Source organism: Chlorocebus sabaeus, chromosome 1 (assembly GCF_047675955.1).
Source record: "Chlorocebus sabaeus isolate Y175 chromosome 1, mChlSab1.0.hap1, whole genome shotgun sequence".
Lineage (NCBI taxonomy): Eukaryota > Metazoa > Chordata > Mammalia > Primates > Cercopithecidae > Chlorocebus > Chlorocebus sabaeus.
In genome coordinates, this window is record NC_132904.1 from 89,318,191 (window position 1) to 89,330,482 (window position 12,292).

The following is a 12,292-nucleotide window of genomic DNA, read 5'->3' on the forward strand; positions in this document are numbered from 1 at the left end:
TAATATCTTTGAATCTCTGGGATTGATTATCTTCTTTTACCTAAAGCTTAATACGTTAAAAATGAAACAATAAGTCATTGCTAATACCATTGTTTTAGTCTATAATTTAAAATGCTTCAAAAATATAATTAGGTTAACCTTTTCTCAGGGAATAGATGGATACACATAAAGACAGCTACATAGTTCGTTTCTATAAAATGAATCTATTTTCCTGCCATTTTTGCCATACAGTTGGAGATGTGCTTTCATTGAAAAACATGTCTTAACATAGTGAACTGTGAACCATTTGGTGAAGGACTTTTAATTTGACAGAATTCCACATTGGACGAAAGAGTGGTGAAAAGTGTTTTCTAACACTTTTAAAAGTGTGCCATGTACCCTCAACTGTTTTCATTTATCTTTTTCCTCATCCTTATTTCCAGATTTCATGCTGTAGCTTCTCTAATTTAACTCTTCTTCATCCTTTCTAATAGCAATTTGAAGTGTAAGCCATCTAAATTTGCCTAATTGTTTTCATTTTTAAATGACATTATTAAACTATACCAGTGCTTCGAATTCAAAATATGCTAAATAAGATCCCTTAATGTAAATGATATTTGAACTCAGTGTTTTTTATCCCTTTAGGATTTTTGTGTGATAGTCCAGGATTCCAAATGTTATAGCGTGCATTTCTTTTGTTTTTCAAGTTTTATTTTAAGTTCGGGGGTACACTTGCAGGATGTTATACAAGTAAACATATGCCATAGTGTTTTATCACACAGATCATCTCATCACCCAGGTATTAAGCCCAGCAGCCATCAGATATTCTTCCTGATGTTCTCCCTCCCCCAACCCCTACAACTGGTGCCCAATGTGTGTTGTCCCCCAGTACCATGTGTCCAATAGCATGTTTGTTTAGTAACAATGCACACTGCCTGCGTTGCAATATGGCAAATCAGGATAATGCAAGGAGTAGGTTATTATAAAATTAAATGAAAGGTTAAAGGACCTTATTAGCTATTAGTAATAGAAAAAATGAAGTAAAAAGCTGTGTCCTTTGGGGATATTGAAAATATTCTAAAATTTGATTATGATGGTGAGTGCCCAACTCTGTAAATATACTAAAAACAATTTAATTGTACACATTAAACAGGTGAACTTTATGGTATGTAAATTGTATCTCACTGAAGCTAATTTTTAAAAACAGCTCTGTCCTGGTGAGGGAATGAAATAATGGAGTAATTTACATACACTTACATAAACAGTAATGATCCTAATAAATCCTCAGTTGAAACAAATAGCAATTGCAATATTAAAGGTGCAAACTTCAACTGCCTAAGGAATTTTTCTGAAAGTCAAATATTGTCTGTGGCTATGGGTACATCTTATGAGACACAAATGTTGTATCCTTGATGCTCCTGCCAGTTATATTAAGTCCATTTTAATGCTGCTGATAAAGACACCTGAGACTGGGCAGTTTACAAAAGAAAGAGGTTTATTGCCGGGCGCGGTGGCTCACGCCTGTAATCCCAGCACTTTGGGAGGCCGAGGCGGGCGGATCACAAGGTCAGGAGATCGAGACCATGGTGAAACCCCGTCTCTACTAAAAAATAGAAAAAAATTAGCCGGGCGCAGTGGCGGGCGCCTGTAGTCCCAGCTACTCGGGAGGCTGAGGCAGGAGAATGGCGTGAACCCGGGAGGCGGAGCTTGCAGTGAGCCGAGATCGCGCCACTGCACTCCAGCCTGGGCGACAGAGCGAGACTCCGTCTCAAAAAAAAAAAAAAAAAAAAAAAAAGAAAGAGGTTTATTGGACTCACAGTTCCATGTGGGAGGGGAGACCTCACAATCATAGCAGAAGGTGAAAGGCATAGCTTATGTGGCAGCAGACAAGAGAAGTAAGCTTGTGCAGGGAAACTCCTCTTTTTAAAACTATCAGATCCTGTGAAACTTATTCACTATCACAAGAACAGCCCAGGAAAAACTCACCTCCATGATTTAAGTACCTCCTACTGAGTCCCTCCCACAACACGTGGGAATTCAATATGAGATTTGAGTGGGGATAGAGCCAAACCGTATCATTCTACCCCTGGCCCCTCCCAAATTTCACATTTCAAAACCAATCATGCCTTCTCAACAGTCCCCCAAAGTCCTAACTCATTTCAGCATTAACTCAAAAGTCCGAAGTCAAAGGTCTCATCTGAAACAAAGCAAGTCCCTTCCACCTATGAGCCTGTAAAATCAAAAACAAGTTAGTTACTTTCTAGATATAATGGTGGTATAGGCATTTGGGTAAATACAGCCATTCCAAATGGGAGAAATTGGCCAAAACAAAGGGGCTACGGGCCCCATGCAAGTCCAAAATCCAGCGGGGTAGTCAAATCTTAAAGCTCCAAAATGATCTCCTTTGATTCCATGTCTCACATCCAGGTCACACTGAGAGAAGGGGTGAGCTCCCATGGTCCTGGACAGCTCTGCCTCTGTGGCTTTGCAGGGTACAGCCTCCCTCCAAGCTGCTTTTATGGGCTGGTGTTGAGTGTCTGCAACTTTTCCAGGCATACAGTGCAAGCTGTCAGTGGATCTACATTCTGGGGCCTGGAGAACAGTGGCCCTCTTCTCACAGCTCCACTAGGTGGTACTCCAGTAGGGACTCTGTGTGGGGACTCTGACCCCACATTTCCCTTTCACACTGCCCTAGCAGAGGCTCTCCATGAGACCCCCACCCCTGCAGCAAACTTCTGCCTGGACACCCAGCCATTTCTATATATCTTCTGAAATCTAAGTGGATGTTCCTAAACCTCAATTATTCACTTCTGTGCACTTGCAGGCTCAATACCACATGGAAGCTGCTAAGGCTTTGGGCTTGCACCCTCTGAAGTCATGGTCTGAACTCTACGTTGGCCCCTTTCAGCCATGGCTGAGGTGGCTGGGATGCAAGATACCTAGTCCCTAGGCTGCACACAGCATGGGGACCCTGGGCCTGGCCTACGAAACCATCTTTTCCTCCTAGGTCTGTAGGCCTGTGATGAGAGGGACTGCCTTGAAGACCTCTGGCATGCCCTGGAGACATTTTCCTCATTATCTTGGGCATTAACATTCAGCTCCTTAATGGTTATGCAAATTTCTGCAGATGGCTTGAATTTCTCCTCAGAAAATGGGATTTTCTTTTCTATTGCATTGTCAGGCTGCAAATTTTCCAAACTTTTATGCTGTTTCACTTATAAAACTGAATGCCTTTAACAGCACCCAAGTCACCTTTTGAATGCTTTGCTGCTTAGTAATTTTGTCCACCAGATACCCTAAATCATCTCTCTCGAGTTCAAAGTTCCACATATCTTTAGGGCAGGGGGCAAAATTCCACCAGACTCTTTGCTAAAACATAACAAGAGTCACCTTTGCTCCAGTTCCCAACAAGTTCCTCATCTCCATCTCAGACCACTTCAGCCTGGATTTCATTGTCCATGTCACTATCAACATTTTGGTCAAAGCCATTTAACAAGTCTCTAGGAAATTCCGAACTTTCCCATATTTTCCTGTCTTCTTCTGAGCCCTCCAAACTGTTCCAACCTCTGCCTGTTAGCCAGTTCCAAAGTCACTTCCACATTTTCAGGTATCTTTTCAGCAGGGCTCCACTCTTGGTACCAATTTACTGCATTAGTCCGTTTTCACACTGTTGATAAAAACATTCTCAAGACCGGGTGATTTACAAAAAAAGGAGATTTATTGGACTTACAGTTTCATGTGACTGGGGAGGCCTAACTATCATGGCAGAAGGTGAAAGGTACATCTTACGTGGCGACAGACAAGAGAAGGGAGCTTGTGCCAGGAAACTCCCCTTTTTAAAACCATCAAATCTCATGAGACTTACTATCATGAGAACAGCATGGGAAAGACCAGCCCCCATGATTCAAGTACCTCCCACCAGGTACCTTCTACAACATTTGGGAGTTCAAGATGAGATTTGGGTGGGGATGCAGCCAAACCACATTACCAATCATCAGGTATTTATTGAGTTCCATTGTGATAGAGGCTGCTCTTGGAGATTCAAAGGTATAAAATACAAAACCAACTGTATTACTTACTGTTGTTGTTTAACAAAACATGGTGGGTTTAAGCAACACCATTTTATTTAGCTCACAATGTTGTGGGTGGGTGGTTGGTGGGTTTTGTTATTCTTGTCTGAGCTGGCTCAGCTGACCTCTGCTGGGATTTTTCAAGAAACTGTGGTGAACTGGTGAGAGGGCCAACTGACGATCTAGGATAGACCCACTCACATGTCTGGCAGTTGGCAGGCTATGGCACTTGGTTCTCCTCCATGTGGCCCCTCATCCTTAGACTGGCCACATAGTAGTTTCAGGTTTCCAAGTGCAGCAAGAGCAGAAACTACAAAACCTCTTGAGGCTCAGGATATGGACTTGCACCATGTCACTTAGACTGTATTTTACTAGTCAAAGCAAGTTACTAAGCCATCCCAGATTCAGAGGATAGGGAAATAGAATTCACCTGTTGATAGGAGGAGCTGCAGGATTTGATGGACATTTTTAGAGTCAATTTCATAGTCAATTACTAAAATAATGCTGCTTTCTAGACTTCCAAGTCATTTCAACACTACAACAATCTAGCTAAATCTGGTTTTGTGCTATGCAGTTTATCCCTTCCGTTTAAGTAAACTAAGTCTCATGATGAAGATGATTTGGGTATGTTAAATACACAGTCACAAGTATTCCTGTGTATTAAATGTTGAATTAATTACCCCCACTAGAAATGGGCAGGGATAATAGCAGCTCTTGCTAAAACTGTTTAAATTTTGCTTCAAACTTTTGCCATAGATTTACCTAGCATAAAGATTGTTTTGATTTCCTAAAGTACACACCATTAAACGGGTCCAAAGCCAGAGGAGCAGGAGACCACAAGATGGGAATGAAATTACAGTAGCATAGTTAATTCACATTGAGTAATTAAGAAGCAACTATATTATAATATCTATTTTAATTCTGGCCATTTGCCAGCTATAGCTTCTCTCACAGCAACAGGAGAAGTTCAGGAGCAAACCAAAACACTCACCTGAATACAATGAGAAGCACACAAGAGTGGAAAAAAAAAAAACAACCCTAAATCCAATTGACTAATGTTAGAAAAGAAATTTATAAAATTCACCATATCTGTTAAGCTACCCATCAAAAGGAAAATCGGGAGCAGGTAGTGAGAAATCACCCAATATAATCTCACAACCTTGTTAAAACTGTGAGATCATTATCCCATTGCCAGTTGTTCCTAAGAAATGGGCCCCTTCTTAAATATGGGGGACTGAATGCTGAGGGCCAGCCAGGAAAAACACTCACAGCTCCTCTGACATCTGACATGAATCACATCAGAACCTAAGACCTTTGCCCACAGACATTAAAAATTGTGACAGTTCAACTGTGAAAATCTTCTTCAGGTTCAAGCTTGGGTCTCAGACAGAAAAATCCATCTCCCAACTACCTCATCAAAGTGTAACGTTCAGCTTGACTTTTCCTATCCCTAGGCATCCGCTTTCTATAAACACAGCTCCCAGCATGATGGTGTCAATTAAATACCCACTTTCAATTACCTAATAGAAGAAAAAAAAGAAAAAGGATCTTGTTACTTAGGAAGGTTTTTTTTTTTAACCGATTCTATGGATGTAGAAGTCTAGCATCTTAAAAGACACCTTAAATGACCGTTTGCTCTCTATAAGCTGTTGCCTCAGATGCAGTTGAGATTTATAAAAGTCCTAGGCAAGCTTCTTAGAAGCATACTAACATCGGCTGATAAAGAGTGGTTCTATTTTCCTTTGAATTAGACATCCCTTTCTCTGCTATAATCCTCTTTATATAGAGACTCCTTTTCTATTGAGCCAAGAGTGGAATAATTGCAAAAGCCTTGTTAGGGTGCCATACTGGAGAGACTTTCCATGTCTCCATTATCCCTCTACAAGTAGACAGTTTATTTTTTTTAACTTTTTAAAATTTATCATTTAAAAGCTTGTTTAATCAATTGCTCAAATAATGCTGCTTTCTAAGTCACTTCCTCAAATTTACTAAGGAAAAAATAATTATTTAAGGCGATGGATATCCCAATTACACTGATTTGGTCTTTACAAATAATATAAGTATATTAAATTAGGACATGTCCCCTGAAAACATGTACATCTATTATATACCAACAAAAATATAAAATTAAAAAACTTTACTAAAAGATCAACTAGAAGATGGAATTGTTTTAATAGCTCTGACAACTTCTAGAAAGTTCTACTGCAGAGTTTTCCTTTTCTTTATTTATAGAAGCATTTCAAGGAATAGTCAACTTCTTAAAAACTATGGGTAGAAGTGGTTTAATTGTTTTATTATATGTTTAATATTCAGAAAAACATATTTATAGTCAACAGTTGCAATTTCGGGTATCCCATACATTCATCATAAATATGAGTTTGCTGAGAAAAGACACAGAGCAACCGTATCAATGGGAAATGGTGAAATTGTGGTTACTAAGTTTTAGAAATACAAATTTTAAGCTGATACGCTCTTTGAATGGTTAGGAAAAGAATGATAAAATGCCTACGATTCAAAATAGTTTAAATGACATTCAGAGGATGGAAAGATACTCAAATGCTCGAAACGACCCCTTCGCATGTGACATGATAAAATTTAACATGTTGCCAGAAGCACCAAGTTGTGACTAAGTCGCTCTGGTTGAAAGTTAAAAAATGGTTAAACTCAAAAATAATAAAAAATGACCTTTAAAACAGCTAAAGAAATCTGAAATGGCCAAAATCATCCTATGCCAAATGATAAGCTAATTTGTTATTATCCAGTATCTGGGACATGTATTAAGTGGGATTTGTCAACTTGGTAGCAGTGGGCCGACAGATTCAACATGAAAAGCAAAAACTGTCCAAAGCAATGGAAAGGAAATAAGGATTGTATTACTCGAGAACAAGACACTATCACATTTACCTTAGTGTTAAATCTATTCAGTAGAAGTCTAAATCTCCCTAGGATTCTTAAATCTCAATAAAATGAACATCTACTAAAATACTGCTCTTATGACAAAATGAAAAAATTGCCATCTAAAGCTTCCCTAAAATATTCAAAAGCTTTTAAAACCATTCAATCTACTGTGAATTTTGATTAACTTCATAAACAGCTACAAGAAAACAATGTTTTGGTAAATTTAGCACATTGATTTTTGGCAAATTAGCTTCTGGCAAACTGGTTGTTTTATATATTGTTTATTTCAGTGTATTGATTTTTAGCAATTTGGTTTCTTTCTGATACCTAGTGCCCTCACAGAACAAACTGGATAATCAAAGACTTATTTTTAGAAATATATCGAGTGCCAAGCGTCACTGGTTAGGAGACTGAATATACATGGTGTTTGAGACAGACATTGCCACCAACCTCATGGGAGATACAGCCTGTCGGGGAAGACAGACATTAAGTAAAAGTGACATAAATAATTATTTAGTCAGAACTGTAATAAATGCTTTAAAAAACATGGTATGAAGTGAGAGTGTCTGAGAGGAAGACCTGGTAGATAACCTTTTGTTTTTAATTAATTTGTAATTAAAAATTATATAAAATAGAAAATGCAGTCTGGCCTGGTGAAACAGACAGGAGGACCAGCACTGAGCATCATCATCAGTCAGGTGTGGGTGGCATGGTAGGGTTGCAGAACTGGCATAGACCATGGGCAGCACGCACTGCCTAAGGAGTAGTGGCTGGCATTCTTTAATGTCTCTGGTGTTCATCTCGTGCAGGGTTCTTTATGTTTTCCTAACATGTCTTAGAGTGATCTTTGTCTTTAAAGTGACAGGCTGCACTTTCCATGTGCTTCTCTCACAGCTTACCTGCAGGCTCCAGTCTTCTCTCAGCCTGCAGCTTGAGACCCCTGTTGCCGTTTGCCATGCTGCCACTGAGGCTGGCCTCCCCAGCTCCTTTTCCTTGGCTGCTTTTTATTTTTATGCTTACACTTCTCTGTTGCTGTTCTTCTCAGCGTTCTCCAGCCTTTGAGACAGCACGCTGGACAGTGGTGGCACTCCCGTGCCTCTGCACAGGTGTACTGAACAACTGGGTCTCTGACACCTCCCAGGGAGTGGTTTTACATTGCTGTGGTGGTCTAGAGCTTCTCATCCCGGATACCATCTTCAATAGAAATCTAAGGATTCTCGGAGGCTCTTTTTGAAATCATCAAATCATCAATGTTTGACCTTAACTAATACTAGAAAACAAGTTGTCCATATTATTAAGAGGAGTTCTAAATAGTTAGAATTTGTTTTCTGTTTTGTTTTGTTTAAAAAAAAACTACTCCTTGTGGAGCAGGGCTACCCCACAGGCAGTGTGTGCCTTTGTTTACAAAAGATAAATAAAAGACAAGAGGAAATTATGTGTGCCCTGTGACTAAAATGTATCTAAATAATATGTAAATAGCTATGTTAAAAAAAGCAGTCAATAGTACTAAGAGACAAAAATGTTTTTGCTTGCATTGTTTACAAAGAAGTTTAGATTTCAGCAGAACTGGACTGCTGGAATAAAAGACACAGTCCAGGTTTTGGTGTTTTCTTGTTTTTTAAAAAATCGACGTATTTGTTCTCTGGGGCTGCTATAAAACAAATTACCACAAGCTTGTTGGCTTAAAACAACAGGAATTTATTCTCTCACAGTTTTAGGGCTGGAAGTTCAACATCAATTTCAGGAAGATCAACATCAATTTCATTCGGCTGAAATGAAGGTGTCAGCAGGGCCAGGCACCCTCTGGAGGTTCTGGGGAAGAATCCTTGGTTCTTGGAGCTTCAAGTGGCTGGCAGCATCCTGACTTGTGGCCACATCCCTCTAATCTCTGTTTCTTCCTCCTCCAAGTGTAACCTCATCTCCCTGTGTCTCCTTTACAAGGACATTAGTGATGTCGTCTATGGCCCACCAGGTTAATCCAGGATGATCTCCTCATCTCAAGATCCTTAACTTAATCGCATTTGCAAAGACCCCTTTTTCAAATTAGGTGAGATTTACAGGTTCCAGCGATTAGGATTTGATATCTTTGGGGTCATCATTCAGCTCACTACATAGGGGTTACATTGTTTCTGTTGAGAATCACAATTCACAGAAAGGGGCCCAAAGCTTTGCTTATCCTAAAGGTAGGGTGATTTGTTTTATTTGTTTGTTTCCAGATATAAAGTTGTTTTTTCCCGACTCTGCTACTGGTGCACTTGATCATCCTGGTAGAGGACAAGGTGCCAGCGCTGCTTTCTCAGTTGTGTGCTTGCAAACAAACTGGCTGACAAACGCAGAGCACTCGATAAATGTCATTGTTATTATTGCTGTGGCTACATGCAGGAAAACAGACTGAAATTTTATTAATTTTTTTTCATGTCAGATGGGTAATAAGATTTGAGAGAGACACATCTCTCCTGTGTGTGAAAACCCAGTCATCACACTTATAACTACAAATGGACGCTAGACTGATTTTTTTTTTTTTTTAAGACAGAGTCTCGCTCTGTCACCCAGGCTGGAATGCAGTGGCATGATCTTGGCTCACTGCAAGCTCCGCCTCCTGGGTTCACACCATTCTCCTGCCTCAGCCTCCCAAGTAGCTGGGACTACAGGCGCCCGCCACCACGCTCGGCTAATTTTTTGTATTTATTAGAGATGGGGGTTCACCATGTTAGCCAGGATGGTCTTGATCTCCTGACCTCATGATCCGCTGGCCTCGGCCTCCCAAAGTGCTGCGATTATAGGTGTGAGCCACTGCACCTGGCCCCCAGACTGAAATTGTAAAAAAGGAAACCGTAACATGATAATGGTAGGTAGTGAATGGAAGGATCAGGTGGTCATACTACTTTAAAAAGTTAAGTCAAAATTCAATTAAAAAAAAATTTTTAAACATCCATTTAATCTGAATACTCTTGAGACTACAAGACTACTCTAGAATTCTTAGTAAATTCCATGCTCAGAATCTATGCTCAGAGGCCGAGGTGGGAGAATCACTTGAGGACTGGAGACCAGCCCTGGCAACCTACTGAGACCCCATCTCTACAAAAACCTTTAAAAATTAGCCAGTCGTGGTGGCTCATGCCTTAATCCTAGCTACTCAGAAGGCTGATGGGGGAGGATCGCTTGAGCCCAGGAGTTCGAGCCTGCTGTGAGCCATGATGACACCACTGTACTTCAGTCTGAGAGATAGAGTGAGATCCTGTCTCAAAAAGAAAAATTAATATATCAAAATTTTGATATATAAACTCTGAGTTTTAGAGTTTTAGAGTTACTTTTATGTACATTATCACATTTACAGCTCCATGAGGTTGACGTTATTTTTCTATTTGGAAGGTGAGGACATGACCTTTAGAGGGATCCAATCCAAGGCTGATGTAGCAAGGAAAGGAACAGGACCATTGTCCTTTTTATCTTAACTCCAAGTCTAGTGGTTTATACAGAATTTAAGTTACTGTGAAGTTGATGATACTCCTTATAAAATGTATGTTTGCCTGCTTTGGAATTTGTGCTAGAGGAAAATTTTGTTCATCCAACCCCAGTCTCCAGGTGGGATTCCTAGAAGTTTTCAAACCTGTTTATTAATGTATTTTTTAACATGTGTCAAAATTCTGCTTAGTTCCACAATCATTATTTCTAGGAATTTCTGAAAAATCCCCATTTATGTCTTAAGAATAATCCATTCAAATCTCAAAAAAGACTATTTTTAATCATGTAGTTCTTAAAAATATTTTTTTCATCTTCCTGCCTTTATCATAGGTCTTCTTATGCCTAAGAACTAAAGCAATTTCTTTAAAATGAGCAGAACAGGTTCTTTCCATGATAGTTGATCCTTCTTTATGAAATTGGGTGCTAAGTCAGATTTGGTTTTGAGTTGTCTTCCCTATCACCCACCCCCTCACCCACCAACTTGCATTTTATTGAAGCAAAATATTTCACAGTATTTGTGGTGCCATTAGAATGTCCTTCAGTCCAACACTCTTTATCCTCCTTCTAAAACTTGGCGTTTTGCTGTTGAATATGTAAATGTATGTAAGGAAGTTCATTGATGTTCTGCTTTCCAGTTACTCCCAAACCTGTACATATTTTTGAAGCCTTGAATAGATCATTTGTTCATTATTGGTGTCAGTTTTACCCCCAGGGGACGTTTGGAAATGCCTGGAGACAGTTTTTGGTTGTCACAATAGCAAAGAGCAGGCACCTAGTGGATAGAGAAAAGGATGCTGCCAGTCATCCTACAGGACAGCCCCCACAACAAAATTATATGACCCCAAATATTCAATACTGCCCTCGTTGATAAATACGGGCCTATATCTACAGCACCCATCTTTCAATCTCATCTTATAGATGTTCAGCTCTCACTGAAGACCACAGAGATACATTAAAACATGCACTTAAACAAGGAGTGGCAGCATCTTTCAGTTGATCCAGGTTCCACTCTTACTTTTTCTTGGTGACCTATGCATAGCAAATGGCTTTCATGTCATCTCAAGTCTAGGATAATGATAGTGTCTTACTCTCTGGTGGCTGAATGATTTCTGTGAGGCCTTAGGTTCATTCTCTTGGGGGAAAAAAAAAAAAAACCTTAGGGCAGTCAGAAGACCCGCCAAGGGCACAGTTGGTTGTGCCTTCATCTGTATCCTCTCTTTATATTTGCAATACAACAGTTTGTTTGTTGTTGTTGTTGTTGTTGTTGTTGAATAATTTAAGGGAGGTGCTTTGGTCTCCTTAATAAATTATATTGTGCCATAATTCTAGTACCTAGCCTAATGGCAACACATAAAAATTGCTTAATAAATGTTTGTTGAATGAATGATTTTAGTTGTTCAGAGTTTCATATTCAGTTATAGATCATAAATTCCAATTGCCTATAGTTTCCTGTCACCTTCCTCAGATTTACTCTGTCTTCTAACTTCTGTTTTGGTTTTTGCACTGGTTTTATTTTTGCCATCAGGGGATATATTTTTGTATTCATTTAATTTACTAATTTACTCATATCAATTTACTAATTGTTTATTATTCTAGGTACCGGTAGCATTGTCAGAAAGGTTTAAGGAGTGAGGAAGCAAACATGAGTAAAGACAATGTATAATTTAATTATAATACAGAGAATGACTGAATGCTATTAGAATCTATTTACAGAAAGATCAAAATAAAATTTGAGACAAAGAGGAGAAGCTTCTAGAAGCGAAATAACAATCAGTGCCCCTGGAAGTAGGATGAGGTTTGAACAGGAATTTTTTCCATCCATTACTCACTCACTCACCTACTCATTAATCCTGTAAGCATATTTTGAATGCCTGCTCTGT

The 12,292-nt window shown here is 39.3% G+C and overlaps 1 protein-coding gene and 1 pseudogene across 5 annotated transcripts in view; one reads left to right on the forward strand and one right to left on the reverse strand.

The window, feature by feature from the left end:
- FAT3 (FAT atypical cadherin 3) overlaps nucleotides 1–12,292 on the forward strand; it is a 698,441-nt gene that overhangs the window by 514,215 nt on the left and 171,934 nt on the right. Inside the window, exon 5 of one of the 5 annotated variants that reach the window (XM_073020271.1) lies at nucleotides 8,660–12,292. The exons of the other annotated variants lie outside the window; for them this stretch is intronic. Coding sequence (XP_072876372.1) covers nucleotides 8,660–8,665 — 6 coding nt within the window. The 3' untranslated portion in view covers nucleotides 8,666–12,292. The remainder of the gene's footprint in view (nucleotides 1–8,659) is intronic. 5 annotated transcript variants of the gene reach the window in all.
- LOC119626661 (small nucleolar RNA U13) lies at nucleotides 9,364–9,448 on the reverse strand (annotated as a pseudogene).